We start from the raw sequence: 19993 nt of genomic DNA on the forward strand, positions 1-19993 counted from the left end.
CGCCGGCCAGTCTGTGTATGCGCAGGAACACGCCGGCCAGTCTGTGTATGCGCAGGAACACGCCGGCCAGTCTGCGCATGCGCAGGAACACGCCGGCCAGTCCGCGCATGCGCAGGAACACGCGGGCCAGTCTGCGCATGCGCAGGAACACGCCGGCCAGTCTGCGCATGCGCAGGAACACGCCGGCCAGTCTGTGTATGCGCAGGAACACGCCGGCCAGTCTGTGTATGCGCAGGAACACGCCGGCCAGTCTGTGTATGCGCAGGAACACGCCGGCCAGTCTGCGCATGTGCAGGAACACGCCGGCCAGTCTGCGCATGCGCAGGAACACGCCGGCCAGTCTGTGTATGCGCAGGAACACGCGGGCCAGTCTGCGCATGCGCAGGAACACGCCGGCCACTCTGGGTATGCGCAGGAACACGCCGGCCAGTCTGCGCATGCGCAGGAACACGCCGGCCAGTCTGCGCATGCGCAGGAACACGCCGGCCAGTCTGCGCATGCGCAGGAACACGCGGGCCAGTCTGCGCATGCGCAGGAACACGCGGGCCAGTCTGCGCATGCGCAGGAACACGCGGGCCAGTCTGCGCATGCGCAGGAACACGCCGGCCAGTCTGCGCATGCGCAGGAACACGCCGGCCAGTCTGCGCATGCGCAGGAACACGCGGGCCAGTCTGTGTATGCGCAGGAACACGCCGGCCAGTCTGCGCATGCGCAGGAACACGCGGGCCAGTCTGTGTATGCGCAGGAACACACCGGCAAGTCTGCGCATGCGCAGGAACACGCGGGCCAGTCTGTGTATGCGCAGGAACACACGGGCCAGTCTGTGTATGCGCAGGAACACGCGGGCCAGTCTGTGTATGCGCAGGAACACACGGGCCAGTCTGTGTATGCGCAGGAGCATGCGGGCCAGTCTGTGTATGCGCGGACCCACGCAGGCGGTTCTGCACATTCGTCAACTCGCGCTTGCCCTTCGCCACCAGTTGGCGCAGCGCCAAACCTTCCGGCGTCGACCTAGCCCCCGGAAGTGCAGAGGAGTCGCGACCCACACTGACCGACCTTCGGGACCCACACCGAGCGACCTTCACGACCCACACTGACCCACCTTCACGACCCACACTGACCGACCTTCACGACCCACACCGAGCGACCTTCGCGACCCACACCGACCGACCTTCGCGACCCACACTGACCGACCTTCACGACCCACACTGACCCACCTTCACGACCCACACTGACCGACCTTCACGACCCACACCGAGCGACCTTCGCGACCCACACCGACCGACCTTCACGACCCACACCGAACGACCTTCGGGACCCACACCGAGCGACCTTCACGACCCACACCGAGCGACCTTCGGGACCCACACTGACCGACCTTCGGGACCCACACCGAGCGACCTTCACGACCCACACCGAGCGACCTTCGGGACCCACACCGAGCGACCTTCACGACCCACACTGACCGACCTTCACGAACCACACCGAGCGACCTTCACGACCCACACTGACCGACCTTCACGACCCACACCGAGCGACCTTCACGACCCACACGGAGCGACCTTCGGGACCCACACCGAGCGACCTTCACGACCCACACTGACCGACCTTCGCGACCCACACCGAGCGACCTTCACGACCCACACTGACCGACCTTCGCGACCCACACCGAGCGACCTTCACGACCCACACTGACCAACCTTCGCGACCCACACCGAGCGACCTTCACGACCCACACCAGCCCACCTTCGGGACCCACGCTGTGAGGCCTCTGCCCTGAGAGGGGCAGAGAACCAGGGAGGCCTCCAAAGGCCACGGTGCAGGTGTCCTCTGGTTGGGGTGAGCTTGGCTGATCACCTGCCCTCTGCAGTGGGGCAGCGCTTCGGAAGAATGCCAACACCTGGTGGGCATCTGTTTTATCTTGGCCACGCCCATCTTGATTAACAAGGGGATTAACAAGGGGCAATGGGGAGAAGGCAGGAGAATAGGGATGAGAAACATCTCAGCCATGTTTGAATGGCGGAGCAGACTCGATGGGCCGAGTGGCCTAATTCTGCTCTGGGGTGAAATTCTCCCCAAACGGCGCGATGTCCGCCGACTGGCGCCCAAAACGGCGCCAATCAGATGGGCATCGCGCCGCCCCAAAGGTGCGGAATGCTCCGCATCTTTGGGGGCCGAGCCCCAACATTGAGGGGCTAGGTCGGCGCCGGAGGGATTTCCGCCCCGCCAGCTGGCGCGGAAATGACATGTCGGGGCGGCGCATGCGCGGGAGCGTCAGCGGCCGCCGACAGTTTCCCGCGCATGCGCAGTGGGGAGAGTCTCTTCCGCCTCCGCCATGGTGGAGACCGTGGCGGAGGCGGAAGGGAAAGAGTGCCCCCACGGCACAGGCCCGCCCGCGGATCGGTGGGCCCCGATCGCGGGCCAGGCCACCGTGGTCAGATCGCCCCGCGCCCCCCCCAGGACCCCGGAAACCGCCCACGCCGCCTGGTCCCGCCGGTAAATACCAGCTTTGATTTACGCCGGCGGGACAGGCAATTACTGGGCGGGACTTCGGCCCATCCGGACCGGAGAATTGAGCGGGGGGTCCCGCCAACCGGCGCGGCCCGATTCCCGCGCCCGCCCAATCTCCGGTACCGGAGACTTCGGCAGGGGCGGGGGCGGGATTCACGGCGGCCAACGGCCATTCTCCGACCCGGCGGGGGGTCGGAGAATGACGCCCCTGATGTCTGTATCCCCTTTTTAAAAAAATAAATATTTTAATTCAAATTTTTCCAACAACATTTTTAACAAACAAATCCCCCCCCATAAGGAAAAGAAGAAAGAACACAAACCCCACAATCAAAAATAATAAACTACTTATACATTGGATTTCTCCCGCATATATTAACCCTCCCATATAACATTCAAAAGTACCCTTGGTGAAACCCCCCCCGCCCAAACCCCCCCCCCCCCCCCCCCGAAAGAGACTTCCCCCCCCTCCCCCCTTCCCCCCCCCCGGGTTGCTGCTGCTGACCTCCTCCTAACGCTCCGCGAGATAGTCTAGGAACGGTTGCCACCGCCTGAAGAACCCCTGTACAGACCCTCGCAAGGCAAACTTTATCCTCTCCAGCTTAATGAACCCAGCCATGTCATTTATCCAAGCTTCTACACTGGGGGGCTTCGCATCCTTCCATAATAGCAAGATCCTCCGCCGGGCTACCAGGGATGCAAAGGCCAGGATACCGGCCTCTTTCGCCTCCTGCACTTCCGGCTCGTCCGTTACCCCAAATAATGCCAACCCCCAACTCGACTTGACCTGGACTTTCACCACCTTGGACATAGTCCTTGCGAAACCCCTCCAGAACCCATCCAGTGCCGGGCACGACCAGAACATGTGGACGTGATTCGCTGGGCTTCCCGAACACCTCCCACATCTGTCCTCCACCCCAAAGAACCTACTCAACCTCGCCCCTGTCATGTGCGCTCTGTGAGTAACCTTAAATTGTATTAGTCTGAGCCTGGCGCAAGAGGAAGAGGAGTTAACCCTACTCAGGGCATCAGCCCACAGACCCTCATCAATCTCCTCCCCAAGCTCCTCCTCCCACTTGCCCTTTAGCTCCTCTACCGAAACCTCCTCCTCTTCTTTCATCTCTTGATAGATCGCCGAAACCTTGCCTTCTCCGACCCATACACCCGAAATCACCCTGTCCTGAATCCTCTGTGCCGGGAGCAGCGGGAATTCCCTCACCTGCCGGGGGGGGGTCGGAGAATCTCGCCCCATATATATAGCAGACATCCCCCCCACAACCACAGACCCTCAATTTGTGTCCAACTTTTCAGTCTGTATAAAGCTCCAAGCCTCCTCAGGCGTTTCGAAATAGTGGTGCCGATCATGGAATGTGACCCACAATCGCGCTGGCTGCAGCAAACTGAACTTCACCCCCTTCCGATGGAGCACCGCCTTAGCCCGATTAAAGCCAGCTCTCTTCTTGGCCACCTCTGCACTCCAGTCCTGATAAATTCGGATCTCCGTGTTCTCCCACCTGCTGCTCCGCTCTTCCTTGGCCCATCTCAAGACGCACTCTCTGTCCATAAAGCGGTGGAACCTCACCACTACAGCCCTTGGCGGCTCGTTGGCCTTGGGTCTCCTTGCCAGGACCCGATGAGCCCCATCCAGCTCCAGGGGCCGCGGGAAAGCTCCTGCGCCCATCAGCAAATTGAGCATCGTGCTCACATATGCCCTGGCATCGGGCCCCTCCACTCCTTCAGGGAGACCCAGAATCCGAAGATTCTTCCTCCTCGTCCTCAGTCTCCAGGTCCTCAAATCTTTCTGCCCACCTCTTGTGCAGCGCCTCGTGTGCCTCCACCTTCCCCGCCAGGCCCAAGATCTCATCCTCGTTCTCCGAGGCTTTCTGCCGTACCTCCCGGATCGCCGCCCCCTGGGCCCTCTGGGTCTCCACTAGCTTTTGAATCGCCGCCTTCATTGGCGCCAGCATTTCTGTCTTCAGCTCCTCAAAGCAGCATTGAAGAAACCCCTGCTGCTCCTGCAACCACTGCGCCCATGCTGCTTGGTCTCCACCCGCCGCCATCTTGCTTTTTCTCCCTCTCACTTTTCACTGCTCCAAGATCCCTTTTTTCACCGCTCCACTCCTGGTCCAATCCATATACTGTCGGGGGGACCTTGCTGTCACCTTCCCACACTGGAAGCCATCGAACACGTGCCGTTGGGGCCCCTCTAGAGAGCTCTAAAGTCCGTTCCCGGCGGGAGCTGCCGAACGTGCGACCTATTCAGGCATGGCCGCAACCGGAAGTCATGTCTGTATCCCCTTGATGATACAACTGAGGTATGAAGGTGTCCAGTGGGGCGGCCTGAGTGGGCTCCCAGATGACCAGAGGCCTTATGAGCATTTAAAGTACACAGGTAGCGGGGGTCTCTTTAATTAGAGGGCCCCTGGTGAGGGGGTCTCTGGTGGGGGTCTCTTTAAATAGAGGGCCTCTGGTGAGGGGGTGTCTGGTGGGGGTGGGGTGGGCAGGTTTTGCATTGTGGGGGGTGGGGAGGGTGGCCCTCCATTGGACTTTGGGGGCAACCCCCGTAAAGAGTGACCCCCTTGGCCCACCGTGAGGCCCACCACATCAGGGCCACGCTGGTCAAGACCTGCACTAATTCCTGCCCACGTGATTCCCGGCACAGAGGACCGGAGAATCCCGACGATTTGGAGAATATGGGGCACAGCCCAATAATAGGATGTAAATAAATCTTAATGACCCATTCACATTCTCCCGATGGTGCCCGTCGGCAATCCCGTTTTCTGCCCGCGCTGGATTCTCCGCTGTCCGCCGCTGGTAGCAGATTTCCCGATGCGACGGAGAATCCGGCCCTTAGTCTCCCACAGGGAAAGTTCCGGGCTTGGTCTCTTGAACATTCGAAATTTTAATCGATTCACCATTGGTGGCCGTGTCTTCAGGTGTCTTGACCCCAAGCTCCGAAATTCCCTCCCTCTACCTTTCCGTCTCTATTGAGAAGTTCCTTAAAAGATCTTTAACAAAAGCTTTTAGAACATAGAACATAGAACATTACAGCGCAGTACAGGCCCTTCGGCCCTCGATGTTGCGCCGACCTGTGAAACCACTCTAAAGCCCATCTACACGATTCCCTTATTGTCCATATGTCTATCCAGTGACCATTTGAATGCCCTTAGTGTTGGCGAGTCCACTACTGTTGCAGGCAGGGCATTCCACGCCCTTACTACTCTCTGAGTAAAGAACCTACCTCTGACATCTGTCCTACATCTATCTCCCCTCAATTTAAAGCGATGACCCCTCGTGCTAGACATCGCCATCCGAGGAAAAAGGCTCTCACTGTCCACCCTATCTAATCCACTGATCATCTTGTATGCCTCAATTAAGTCACCTTTCAACCTTCTTCTCCCTAACGAAAACAGCCTCAAGTCCCTCAGCCTTTCCTCATAAGATCTTCCCTCCAGACCAGGCAACATTCTGGTAAATCTCCTCTGCACCCTTTCCAATGCTTCCACATCCTTCCTATAATGCGGCGACCAGAATTGCACGCAATACTCCAAATGCGGTCGCACCAGTGTTTTGCACAGTTGCAACATGACCTCATGGCTCCGAAACTCAATCCCTCTACCAATAAAAGCTAATACACCGTACGCCTTCTGAACAACCCTCTCAACCTGGGTGGCAACTTTCAGGAATCTATGTACATGGACACCGAGATCTCTCTGCTCATCCACACTGCCAAGAATCTTACCATTAGCCCAGTACTCTGTCTTCCTGTTATTCCTTCCAAAATGAATCACCTCACACTTTTCTGCATTAAACTCAATTTGCCACCTCTCAGCCCAGTGCTGCAGCTTATCTATGTCCCTCTGTAACTTGTAACATCCTTCCGCACTGTCCACAACTCCACCGACTTTAGTGTCATCGACAAATTTACTCACCCATCCTTCCACGCCCTCCTCCAGGTCATTTATAAAAATGACAAACAGCAGTGGCCCCAAAACAGATCCTTGTGGTCCACCACTAGTAACTGGACTCCAGTCTGAACATTTCCCATCAACCACCACCTTTTGTCTTCTTCCAGCTAGCCAATTTCTGATCCAAACTGCTAAATCACCCTGAATCCCATGCCTCTGTATTTTCTGCAGTAGCCTATCATGGGGAACCTTATCAAACGCTTTACTGAAATCCATATACACCACATCAACTGCTTTACCCTCATCCACCTGTTTGGTCACCTTCTCAAAGAAATCAATAAGGTTTGTGAGGCACGACCTACCCTTCACAAAACCGTGTTGACTATCTCTAATCAAATTATTCCTTTCCAGATGATTATACATCCTATCTCTTATAAACCTTTCCAAGATTTTGCCCACAACAGAAGTAAGGCTCACTGGTCTATAGTTACCGAGGTTGACTCTACTCCCCTTCTTGAACAAGGGGACAACATTTGCTATCCTCCAGTCTTCTGGCACTATTCCTGTAGACAAAGATGACTGAAAGATCAAAGCCAAAGGCTCAGCAATCTCCTCCCCAGCTTCCCAGAGAATCCTAGGATAAATCCCATCTGGCCCAGAATTGCTAACACCTCCTCCTGATGAACCTCAAGCCCTTCTAGTCTAGTAGCCTGAATCTCAGTATTCTCCTCGACAACATTGTCTTTTTCCTGTGAGAATACTGACGAAAAATATTCATTTAGCACCTCTCCTATCTCCTCGGACTCCAAGCACAACTTCCCACTACTGTCCTTGACTGGCCCTACTCTTACCCTATGTGGTAGTATGCATTAGGGGTCATGTGGGACTGTGAAGCCATGATGTCATTGGCTGACAGATCCCAGGTCCTGGTTGGACGTTGACCTCTAGCTCCGCCCTGAAGGCGGAATATAAGTACCTGGAGTCCTCCCCCGCAGGCAGTCTACTACTGAACTGCGGGGGAAACAGTCACGCTTAATAAAGCCTCATCGACTTCACTCTATTCGTCTCTCGGAGTCTTTGTGCGCTACAATTTATTATGCGTGACTAAAAAGGACTATGGAGCTCAGGATCATCCTGGAATGCCTGAGGATCAGCCCCCACGCAGTGAACGCGGCAGCAGCTTTCAAGCACTGGCAGACTTGTTTTGAGGCCTACCTCAGAACGGCCACCGGCCGGGTCACAGAAGACCAGAAACTACAGGTCCTGCACTCGAGGTTAAGCACGGAGATTTTCTCTTTTATCGAAGACGCAGAGGATTTCCAAACAGCGTTCGCAGCACTAAAAAGTCTCTATGTCCGCCCAGTAAACCAGATCTACGCTCGCTATCAACTCGCAACGAGACTTCAAAGTCCCGGAGAATCGATAGATGAATTCTACGCCGCACTACTAATTTTGGGACGAGCCTGCAGCTGCCCGTCGGTGAACGCAAATGAACACACGGACATGTTAATGCGCGATGCTTTTGTGGCAGGTATGAACTCCTCCCAAATCCGCCAAAGACTTCTAGAAAAAGAGTCGCTAGGACTTTCAGAGGCACGGGCACTAGCAGCCTCCCTAGACGTGGCCGCGCGAAATACCCGCGCCTACGGCCCCGACCGCGCGGCAGCCCATTGGGCTCCGTACGTACCCGTCGCGACAAACCCACCCCCCCCCGGACACCCCACAGGCTTGCGCGGTCCAAACGCCAAGTCGCACCGGGGCGCCCGCTGCTATTTCTGCGGCCAGGCGAAACACCCCCGGCAGCGCTGCCCGGCCCGCGCAGCGATCTGCAAGAGCTGCGGGAAAAAGGGCCATTTCGCGGTTGTGTGCCGGTCCCGCGAGGTTGCCGCTGTCCCAGGAGAACAGGGAGCCCTGCACGCCGCTTACGCTCCCCAACCCCACCTGCGCCCCATGTACGACCCACAGGCGCAGCCACTCTGGGTCCCGACCACCGCGGTCCCGGGAGAACAGGGAGCCCTGCACGCCGCTTACGCTCCCAACCCCCCCCCCGCGCCCCATGTATGACCCGCCGGCGCTACCACTTTGGGTCCCGACCACCGCTCTGCCCGGAGAAGAGGGAGTTCTGCGCGGCTCTAACGCCCCCCAAACCCCCCCCCCGTGCCCCACGTATGACCCGCCGGCGCTACCAATTTGGGTCCCGACCACCGCTGTCCCTAGAGATGAGGGAGCCCCGCGCGTTCCTAACGCTCCCCAACCCCCCCAGCGCCCCATGTGCGACCCGCAGGCGCAGCCATTTTGGGTCCCGGCCACCACGAGGGGAGGAAGGGCGCCGCCATCATGGACCACCCCAGACCTGTACGACGCATGGGGGCGGCCATTTTGTCCACCCCCGCCGCCATCTTGTGACCCCCCAGCCATGTGCGATGCATGGGGGCAGCCATTTTGTTCACCCCCGACGCCATCTTGGACGGCAACAACGGACCCCAGTGTCGACGGCTCCACGGGGTTCGAAGAAGACGCTCAACTACTACAACCACGTCTCGCTTCAATAACGCTGGACCAAGCTCGGCCCCGGACACTCCGACGACGACGACAACGGTGCTGATAAACGGGCACGAGACACCATGCCTAGTCGACTCCGGGAGCACGGAGAGCTTTATCCACCCCGACACGGTAAGACGCTGTTCTTTGACCACCCATCCCAGCGCACAAAAGATTTCCCTAGCTGCAGGATCCCACTCCGTACAGATCAAAGGCTTCTGCATAGTTACCCTAATGGTGCAGGGGAGGGAGTTCAAAAACTACAGGCTCTACGTCCTTCCCCAACTCTGCGCCCCCACATTACTGGGATTAGACTTCCAGTGCAATCTACAGAGCCTTACCTTCAAATTCGGCAGCCCAATACCCCCACTCACTATCTGCGGCCTCGCAACCCTCAAGGTGCAACCCCCGTCCTTGTTTGCAAACCTCACCCCGGATTGCAAACCCGTCGCCACTAGGAGCAGACGGTACAGCGCACAGGACCGGACCTTCATTCGATCCGAAGTCCAGCGGCTACTAAAGGAAGGCATAATCCAGGCCAGCAATAGTCCCTGGAGAGCACAGGTGGTAGTAGTAAAGACAGGGGAGAAGCAAAGCATGGTCATAGACTATAGCCAGACCATCAACAGGTACACACAACTAGACGCGTACCCTCTCCCCCGCATATCCGACATGGTCAATCGGATTGCCCAATATAAAGTCTTCTCCACCGTGGACCTCAAGTCCGCCTACCATCAGCTCCCCATCCGCCCAAGTGACCGCAAGTACACAGCCTTCGAGGCAGACGAGCGATTATACCATTTCCTAAGGGTCCCATTTGGCATCACAAACGGGGTCTCGGTCTTCCAACGAGAGATGGACCGAATGGTTGATCAACACGGGTTGCGGGCCACGTTCCCGTATCTCGACAATGTAACCATCTGCGGCCACGACCAGCAGGACCACGACGCCAAACTCCAAACATTCCTCCAGACCGCTAAAGCCTTGAACCTCACGTACAACGAGGACAAGTGCGTTTTTAGCACCAACCGGCTAGCCATCCTGGGCTACGTAGTGCGCAATGGGATAATAGGCCCCGACACCAAACGTATGCGCGCCCTCATGGAATTTCCCCTCCCGCACTGCTCAAAAGCCCTGAAACGCTGCCTGGGGGTTTTTTCATACTACGCCCAGTGGGTCCCCCAGTACGCAGACAAGGCCCGCCCCCTAATACAGACCACGACCTTCCCTCTGTCGACAGAGGCTTGCCAGGCCTTCAGCCGCATCAAAGCTGATATCGCAAAGGCCACGATGCGCGCCATCGACGAGTCCCTCCCCTTCCAGGTCGAGAGCGACGCCTCCGATGTAGCTCTAGCGGCCACCCTTAACTAAGCGGGCAGACCCGTGGCCTTTTTCTCCCGAACCCTCCACGCTTCAGAAATCCGCCACTCCTCAGTGGAAAAGGAAGCCCAAGCCATAGTGGAAGCTGTGCGACATTGGAGGCATTACCTGGCCGGCAGGAGATTCACTCTCCTCACGGACCAACGGTCGGTAGCCTTCATGATCGATAATGCACAGCGGGGCAAAATCAAAAACGACAAGATCTTAAGGTGGAGGATCGAGCTCTCCACCTTCAACTACGAGATCTTGTATCGTCCCGGAAAGCTGAACGAGCCGTCCGATGCCCTATCCCGCGGCACATGTGCCAACGCACAAATTAACCGCCTCCAAACCCTCCACGCAGACCTCTGCCACCCGGGGGTCACTCGATTTTACCACTTTATCAAGTCCCGCAACCTCCCATACTCCTTAGAGGAGGTCCGTACAGTCACAAGGAACTGCCACATCTGCGCAGAGTGCAAACCGCATTTTTTCAGGCCGGATGGTGCGCACCTGATTAAGGCTTCCCGCCCCTTTGAACGCCTTAGTCTGGATTTCAAAGGACCCCTCCCCTCCACCGACCACAACATATACTTCCTTAATGCGGTGGACGAGTAATCTCGCTTCCCATTCGCCATCCCCTGTTCTGACATGACCGCGCCCACAGTCATTAAAGCCCTGAACACCATATTCACACTGTTCGGTTGCCCCGCATACGTCCATAGCGACAGGGGGTCCTCCTTCATGAGTGACGAGCTGCGCCAGTTCCTGCTCAGCAACGGGATAGCCTCGAGCAGGACGACCAGCTACAACCCCCGGGGGAACGGGCAAGTAGAGAGGGAGAACGGCACGGTCTGGAAGACCGTCCTACTGGCCCTACGGTCCAGGGACCTCCCAGTTTCACGGTGGCAGGAGGTCCTTCCGGACGCCCTCCACTCCATCCGGTCACTACTGTGTACTCGCACTAATCAAACGCCTCATGAGCGCCTCCTTGTCTTCCCCAGGAAGTCCTCCTCTGGAACGTCGCTGCCGACCTGGCTGGCGGCCCCAGGACCCATCTTGCTCCGAAAGCACGTGCGGGCGCACAAGTCGGACCCGTTGGTCGAAAGGGTTCACCTCCTTCATGCGAACCCGCAGTACGCTTACGTGGAGTACCCCGACGGCCGACAGGACACGGTCTCTCTGCGAGATCTGGCTCCCGCCGGCAACACACACACCCCCCCGACACCAATCACCCAACCCCCCCCCTTCCTGCCACCGCAGCACCCCGCGACCGCCCCCTTCCCAGGAGGATCAGTCCTCCTCCCAGACCCGACCAGGAATGAAGCCCAAGCTGAAACCATAAGGCTCCCGGAGAAGACAACACCGGAACAAGCACGACCACCACCACCGGGGCTGAGGCGATCGACACGGACGACCAGACCGCCCGACCGACTCGTGGCGTCGATCTAACAGTACAATGTGGACTTTTAACGAGAACATTTTGTCTATTCCTGACGATTACTGTAAATAGTTTGAAACAAAAAAAAAACCTTGTACATACTGTTATAACATGTGAAAGTTTTCCTCCCAGGACCAGCCTTGTAAACCCTTACCACCATGCGAAGCATCACCCCGCCGGGTTCATTTTTAACAAGGGGTGAATGTGGTAGTATGCATTAGGTGTCATGTGGGACTGTGAAGCCATGATGTCATTGGCTGACAGATCCCGGGTCCTGGTTGGACGTTGACCTCTAGCTCCGCCCTGAAGGCGGAGTATAAGTACCTGGAGTCCTCCCCCGCAGGCAGTCTACTACTGAACTGCGGGGGAAACAGTCACGCTTAATAAAGCCTCATCGACTTCACTCTATTCGTCTCTCGGAGTCTTTGTGCACTACACCCTAGTCATTCTTTTATTCCTGACATATCTACAGAAAGTTTTAGCGTTATCCTTCATCCTACCTGCCAAAGACTTGTCCCCTCCTGGCTCTTCTTAGCTCTCTCTTTAGGTCCTTCCTGGCTAACTTGTAACTCTCGAGCGCCCTAACTGAACCTTCATGTCTCCTCTTTACATAAGCCTCCTTCTTCCTCTTGACAAGAGTTTCGACTGCTTTAGTAAACCATGGTTCCCTTGCTTGACCACTTCCTCCCTGCCTGACAGGTACATACTTCTCAAGGACACGCAGTAGCTGTTCCTTGAACAAGCTCCACATTTCTATTGTGCCCATCCCCTGCAGTTTTCCTCTCCATCCGATGCATCCTACGTCTCGCCTCATCGCATCATAATTGCCTTTCCCCCAGATATAACTCTTACCCTGCTGTATATACCTATCCCTTTCCATCACTAAAGTAAACTTAATTGAATTGTGGTCACCATCATCAAAGTGCTCACCTACCTCCAAATCTAACACCTGTACTGGTTCATTACCCAGTACCAAATCCAACATGGCCTCGCCTCTCGTTGGCCTATCTACATACTGTGTCAGGAAACCCTCCTGCACACATTGGACAAAAACAGACCCATCTAAAGTACTTGAACTATAGCGTTTTCAGTCAATATTTGGAAAGTTAATGTCCCCCATAACAACTACCCTGTTGCTTTCGCTCGTATCCAGAATCATCTTTGCAATCCTTTCCTCTACATCTCTGGAACTTTTCAGAGGCCTATAGAGAACCCCTAACAGGGTGACCTCTCCTTTCCTGTTTCTAACCTCAGCCCATACTACTTCAGTAGACGAGTCCTCATCAAACGTCCTTTCTGCCACCGTAATACTGTCCTTGACTAATAATGCCACCCCTCCCCCTCTTTTACCACCTTCCCTGAGCTTACTGAAATATCTAAACCCCGGCACCTGCAACAACCATTCCTGTCCTATCCATATCTCCGAAATGGCCACAACATCGAAGTCCCAGGTACCAACCCATGCCGCAAGTTCACCCACCTTATTCCGGATGCTCCTGGCGTTGAAGAAGACACACTTTAAACCACCTTCCTGCCTGCCGGTACACTCCTGCAATTTTGAAACCTTACCCATGACCTCACTGCTCTCAACCTCCTGTATACTGGAGCTACAATTCAGGTTCCCAAGCCCCTGCTGAACTAGTTGAAACCCTCCCGAAGAGCATTAGCAAATTTCCCCCCCAGGATATTGGTACCTCTCTGGTCCAGCTGTAGACCACCCAGTTTGTAGAGGTCCTACCGACCCCAGAATGAGCCCCAATTATCCAGAAATCTGAAACCCTCCCCCCTGCACCATCCCTGTAGCCACGTGTTCAACTGCTCTCTCTCCCTATTCCTCGTCTCGCTAGCACGTGGCACGGGTAACAACCGAGAGATAATAACTCTGTTTGTCCTAGATGTAAGTTTCCACCCTAGCTCCCGAATTCCTGCCTTACATCCCTATCCCATTTCCTACCTATGTCGTTGGTACCTATGTGGACCACGACTTGGGGTTGCTCCCCCTCCCCCTTAAAGATCCCGAAAACAAGATCCGAGACATCACGGACCCTGGCACATGGGAGGCAACACACCGCGCGCGAGTCTCTCTCGTTCCCACAGAATCTCCTATCTATCTCCCTAACTATGGAGTCTCCAATGACTAATGCTCTCCTCCTCTCCCCCCTTCCCTTCTGAGCAACAGGGACAGACTCTGTGCCAGAGACCTGTACCCCATGGCTTACCCCTGGTAAGACCCCCCCCAACAGTATCCAAAGCGGTATACTTGTTACTAAGGGGAACGACCACAGGGGATCCCTGTTCTGACTGCTTCCTCCCAGACCCTCTCACCGTCACCCATCTATCTTTATTCTTCAGAATAACTACATCCCTGAAGCTTCTATCTATGACCACCTCTGCCTCCCGAATGATCCGAAGTTCATCCAGCTCCAGCTCCAGTTCCCTAACACGGTTTCTGAGGAGCTGGAGATGGGCGCACTTCCCACAGATGAAATCAGCAGGGACACTGACGGCGTCCCTCACCTCAAACATTCTGCAGGAGGAACATTGCACTACCTTCCCTGCCATCCCCTCTAGATAAAAAAAGAAAAAGAAAGAGCTTACCTGTTATTCACTCCCCTTCTCAGCAAGCACTCACTCAGCAACCTCTGCGCCCCGCACGATAGCACGTGAGGGAAAATAAAAGAAAAACTACTTACCAGTCACCAGCCAGTCCCTTACCTGCAGGCTGTGACGTCACGGTTCAACTTCTTTCGACTTCTACCTGTCCTCGAGCCTTACAGTGGTTGTTTTTTTTTTGGTTAGAGGAGGGGGTAGGGAGGGAAACACTGAAGAAGTGTTTCGGATTTAAGTGTCACTTGACAACAGCTCCTCCACAAACCACCTTCAAGATAGGTGGAGCACACGGATGTATGCAAATTTCCCCCGCAAATGCCAATCAGCAGCTTGGTCAGTCACTTTGGATGTTTCATTCCTCTGAAGGCACAACATAAATATAAGTTGTTGTTGTACTTTACTGATGTTGAACTATTGAGGGAAGTGAGAGGACAGGGAATCAGAGCAACTCCCCGAGGTCAACATCGATTTTGTTTGGTGTTTACTTACCGCACTTGAGAATTCCATTTTCACAAGTTGAACGGTGCAATCTATGAAAGATGGGACATCCCATCATTCCAGCTTCTCTATAACAGTCTTTGTGCCCTTGACAGCATCTGAGAGGGTGACAAACAAGAGATATCATTTCAGATGTAAGTTTTTCACGGAGAGACTGAAACTCAGTCAGGGGCTTAATGATTCCAAACAAGCCTCAGATTGGGTTCCCAACTCTGAAGAATTGTCCTGGAGATTTCAGGAAGTAAAGATGAATCCTCCGGGAACTCATTCCACATAACTGAGGGGATAAGGTCATTGCAGCACTTTAACAACATGGTCTTCTCCGATTTTATTTCAACGCATTTGATCATTGGAGAGAAACTGGGGGTGGGAGGGAAAAACACCCAATCAGATGACAAAGAGTCTGTTCACTTTCCAATTGGTTTGGAAAGGTGGGCACCAATATTTTGTGAAAGAACACGGAGCCCAGTCCCTAACAAATATGGAAGCCAGCCAACAACAAACATGGAGCACTGCCCACAATGAACACGGAGCACTGCCTGTCATAATATACACCAGTATATCATGGTGCAGACACACACACTGATGGATACACAGCAAGACCAATCAACACACACAACACCGCAACCAATCACCAGTTGGAGCACACTCACTATAAAGACAGGGGGCATCAGAGTTCCCGCTCATTCGGGATGCAGCCTCCTAGAAGGACAGAGCTTACAGCTTACAGCACAGATCTTCACCATGTGCTGAGTGCATAGACTGGTTAGGACAGGCATAGGTCTTTAGTATAATCTAACATCGTGTTAACCCACAGTGAAAGTATGTTCAACAGTTTCTAACTTAATAAAATAGTGTTGCACTATTTTAAGTGTTGGTGGCCTGTATGTGTTCCACGGATCCAGAGCACCCAACACATCATGATACCAGGAGTTGAGGGATATTAGAACTTCTTAGACCTACCTGCAAGTGATCTGCCTTCCACCAGCACACAGCCATCCTGCAAAATGGACAGCGTCCGCCCGCCGCCGCCGCTCCGCATCACCGGTAACCGAGGGGCAAACTGGAAGGTATTCAAACAACGCTTCCAGCTCTACCTTGAAGCCACAGACCGGGAAGCTGCCTCAGACGCCAGGAAGATCGCTCTCTTCCTATCCACGGCCGGGGAACATGCCATCCACATTTTCAATTCTCTCACCTTTGCGGATGATGAAGATAAAGCAAAATTCAAGATGGTCCTCCTCAAGTTTGACAGTCACTGCAGCGTAGAGGTGAATGAAAGTTTCGAGCGTTATGTATTCCAACAGCGTGTGCAGAGTAAGCATGAACCTTTCCAGTCCTTTCTCACCCACCTCCGCATCCTTGCGCAGTCCTGTAATTACGGGCCCACCTCCGACTCCATGATACGCGACCAGATCGTTTTCGGTGTTCAGTCGGACCCCCTACGCCAGCAGCTCCTCAAGGTAAACCCTAGCGATTGCCATCGAGACCTGCGTGCGACACGAACACGCCACTAGTCGGTATTCCCACATCCAAGCGGCTGAAACGGCACGGCAAGGTCGCCACGAGGCAGAACGGGTCCTAGCAATCGAGCAACTCCAGGGCCTCAGCCTGGATGAGGGAGGCCATTTCGCGCACTTTTCGTGGACTCCCCGCTTGTGCACACCGAACGAGGGGACGGCGACGTCGACGAACGTACTGCGCAGACGCGCATCACGTATGACCGCATTGCGCATGCGCGGTGGCGCAGCGAACGTACTGACGCTACAACGTGCGGCAACTGCGGCTCCGCCCACTTAAAGCGACAATGCCCTGCCAAATCCCGATGATGCCTGAGATGTGGCAAACTTGGCCACTATGCTGCATTATGCAGATCAGCTCAGCCTGCCAACTTATATCGCTCCAGCCTCGCAGGAATGTCCGGGCCATTCAACCCACGGTCACCGCGTCCGATGCGGACCTACTACCCGATATTGACACCGAGGACCCGAAGGCGCCTTGTCGAGGCGTTATCGTTACAAAAAACAGGGTTTCCCCGAAGCAAAGAATCCAGCCTCTATCGGTATACAGCATCGATCCAGACGATGAGTGGTGTGCCACCCTGATGGTCAACCGGTCCCAAATACGATTCCGCCTGGACACTAGTGCCTCCACCAATCCCATTGCGCGGTCTGACCTCCAAAGCCTTCGTGTCAAACCAGCCATCCTGCCATCAGCCTGCCAGCTATTAGATTATAATGGCAATGCCATTGCTGCCAGCGGCTCGAGCCAACTTGAAGTGACGCACAGGTCACGCAAAGCCATCCTTCCCTTTGAAATCGTGGGCTCCTCGAAAGCCTCCCTGCTTGGCGCGCAGGCATGCAAGCTGTTGAACCTAGTTCAGAGAGTTCACACTCTCTCGCCTGCTGACGCATCTGCCTTTCAGGACACCGACTTCAGGGTGCAGCTCGACGCCATTATCAACCATCACCACAACGTCTTCGAGGACATGGGCACGCTCCCGTACACCTACAAGATCTTATTGAAACAGAACGCCATGCCTGTGGTGCACGCGCCCCGCAGGGTCCCAGCACCCCTTAAGGACCACCTCAAGCAGCAGCTGCAGGACCTCCAGAACCAAGGAGTGATTTCCAAAGTCACGGAACCAACCGACTGGGTCAGTTCCATGGTATGTGTAAAAAAGCCTTCCGGCGAATTGAGAATTTGCATTGATCCCAAGGATCTAAATCGCAATATCATGAGAGAGCACTATCTAATTCCCAAGCGCGAAGTGCTCACATGCGAGATGGCTCGCGCCAAGCTCTTCACCAAACTCGACGCCTCAAAAGGATTCTGGCAAATCCAGCTTGACAAATCCAGCAGGAAACTTTGCACATTTAATACCCCCTTTGACAGATATTGTTACAACAGGATGCCGTTTGGGATCATATCTGCTTCAGAAGTGTTCCATAGGATTATGGAACAAATGATGGAAGGCATTGAAGGTGTTCGAGTCTATGTCGATGACATAATCATTTGGTCCACCACCCCGCAGAAGCATGTCAGTCGCCTCCAGCGCGTATTCAGACGTATACATGAGCATGACCTCCGCCTCAACAGGGCCAAATGCTCTTTTGGTCAGGCGGAACTCAAGATCCTAGGGGACCACATCTCCCAATTGGGTGTGCAGCCGGATGCGGACAAGGTAGCTGCCATCACAGCTATGAAAACACCAGAGGACAAGAAGGCGGTCCTCCGATTTCTGGGCATGGTCAATTTTTTAGGGGAATTTATCCCGAACCTCGCCTCTCATACTACGGCTCTCAGGAACCTGGTCAGGAAGACGACAGACTTCCAATGGCTCCCTGCCCACGAGCGCGAATGGAGAGAACTCAAAACAAAACTGACCACGGCCCCGGCCTTTGCTTTCTCTGATCCAGCAAAGGAGACCAAAATTTCGACGGATGCCAGTCAATCCGGCATTGGGGCAGTGCTCCTTCAACGTGATGAGGCCTCATCATGGGCCCCCGTTGCATATGCATCATGTGCGATGACCCCCACGGAGCAGCGCTACATGCAGATAGGAAAGGAGTGCCTGGGCCTTCTGACCGGTGTGGTTAAGTTTCACTATTATGTCTACGGACTACCTCAATTCACCGTCGGGACCGACCATCGCCCGCTGGTCAATATAATACAGAAAGACTTGAACGACATGACGCCTCGCCTCCAGCGTATTCTTCTCAAGCTCCAGCGATACGACTTCCAGCTGATATACACCCCAGGCAAAGACCTCATCATTGCTGACGCTCTCTCCAGGGCAGTCAACACTCCATGTGACCCAGCGGGATTTGTCTGCCAGGTTGACGCCCATGTGGCATTTGCAGCCTCCAATCTACCTGCCCCGGATGAACGCCTCGTCCAAATTCGCCGCGAGACGGCGGCTGACCCTTTGCTACAGCGTGTCATGCGCCACCTAACAGACGGGTGGCTCAAGGGCCAATGCCCGCAGTTCTATAATGTCAGAGATGATCTGGCGGTAGTAGACGGGGTTCTTCTAAAACTGGACCGCATTGTCATCCCGCATAGCATGCGCCAGCTTGTCCTGGAACAGCTACACGAGGGCCATCTTGGCGTGGAAAAGTGCCGCCGGTGGGCCCGAGAGTCAGTGTACTGGCCCGGCATTAGTGAGGACATAGCCAACACAGTGCTCAACTGCCCCACTTGTCAGCACTTCCAGCCGGCCCAACCACGTGAGACCCTGCAGCCCCATGAGTTGGTCACGTCACCATGGACCAAGGTGGGCATCGACCTGTTCCATGCGCTGGGGAGAGACTATGTCCTGATCGTGGACTACTTTTCGAATTACCCGGAGGTGATACGGTTGCACGACATCACCTCGTCTGCAGTCATTCGTGCATGTAAAGAAACCTTTGCTCGACACGGCATCCCGTTCACGGTTATGTCGGACAATGGCCTCTGCTTCGCCAGCCAGGAATGGTCCAACTTTGCCAGGCGGTACAATTTTGCCCATGTGACATCCAGTCCCCTGTACCCCCAATCCAACGGCAAAGCGGAGAAGGGAGTACATATAGTCAAACGGCTCCCCTGGAAGGCTGCCGATGCTGGGTCTGATTTCTACCTCGCCTTGCTGGCCTATCACTCCGCCCCACTGTCCACGGGCCTGTCGCCAGCCCAGTTACTCATGGGTCGTACCCTGAGGACGACGGTGCCGTCCATCCATGTCCCAGACCTCGACCACGTTCCGGTCCTTCGCCGGATGCAGCTGTCTCGTGCACAGCACAAGGCGGCTCATGACTCCCGTGCAGTTGATCTCCCTGCTCTGGCTCCAGATAACAATGTCCGCGTCCATCTTCCGGGTGGTGGCTGGTCTGCAACCGCTGTTGTCCTTCGGCAGGTGGCCCCCCGCTGGTTCCTGGTTCGTCTACCGGATGGCTCTATTCTGCGCCGCAATCGACGCGCCCTTCGTCTCGTTCCACGCTCGTCATGTGATCCTCCACTGTCGCCTCGCCCTCCTGCTGACCCTGCCACGGACTATGCCGAGCTCCCTGTCACTCTGCATCCCCCTGACTCTGACGCAGTCCAGCCCGCTCCTGAACCGGCGGCTCTCGACCCACCCTTGAGGCGGTCA

The 19993-nt window shown here is 55.2% G+C and overlaps 1 protein-coding gene across 1 annotated transcript in view; it reads right to left on the minus strand.

Moving 5' to 3' along the window:
- Positions 1 to 19993, minus strand: part of LOC140402538 (basic phospholipase A2 nigexine-like) — a 58318-nt gene that overhangs the window by 8888 nt on the left and 29437 nt on the right. Inside the window, exon 3 of the mRNA XM_072490392.1 lies at positions 14857 to 14963. Within this exon, the coding sequence (XP_072346493.1) occupies positions 14857 to 14963 (107 nt within the window). The remainder of the gene's footprint in view (positions 1 to 14856; positions 14964 to 19993) is intronic.

Source organism: Scyliorhinus torazame, chromosome 25 (assembly GCF_047496885.1).
Source record: "Scyliorhinus torazame isolate Kashiwa2021f chromosome 25, sScyTor2.1, whole genome shotgun sequence".
NCBI lineage: Eukaryota > Metazoa > Chordata > Chondrichthyes > Carcharhiniformes > Scyliorhinidae > Scyliorhinus > Scyliorhinus torazame.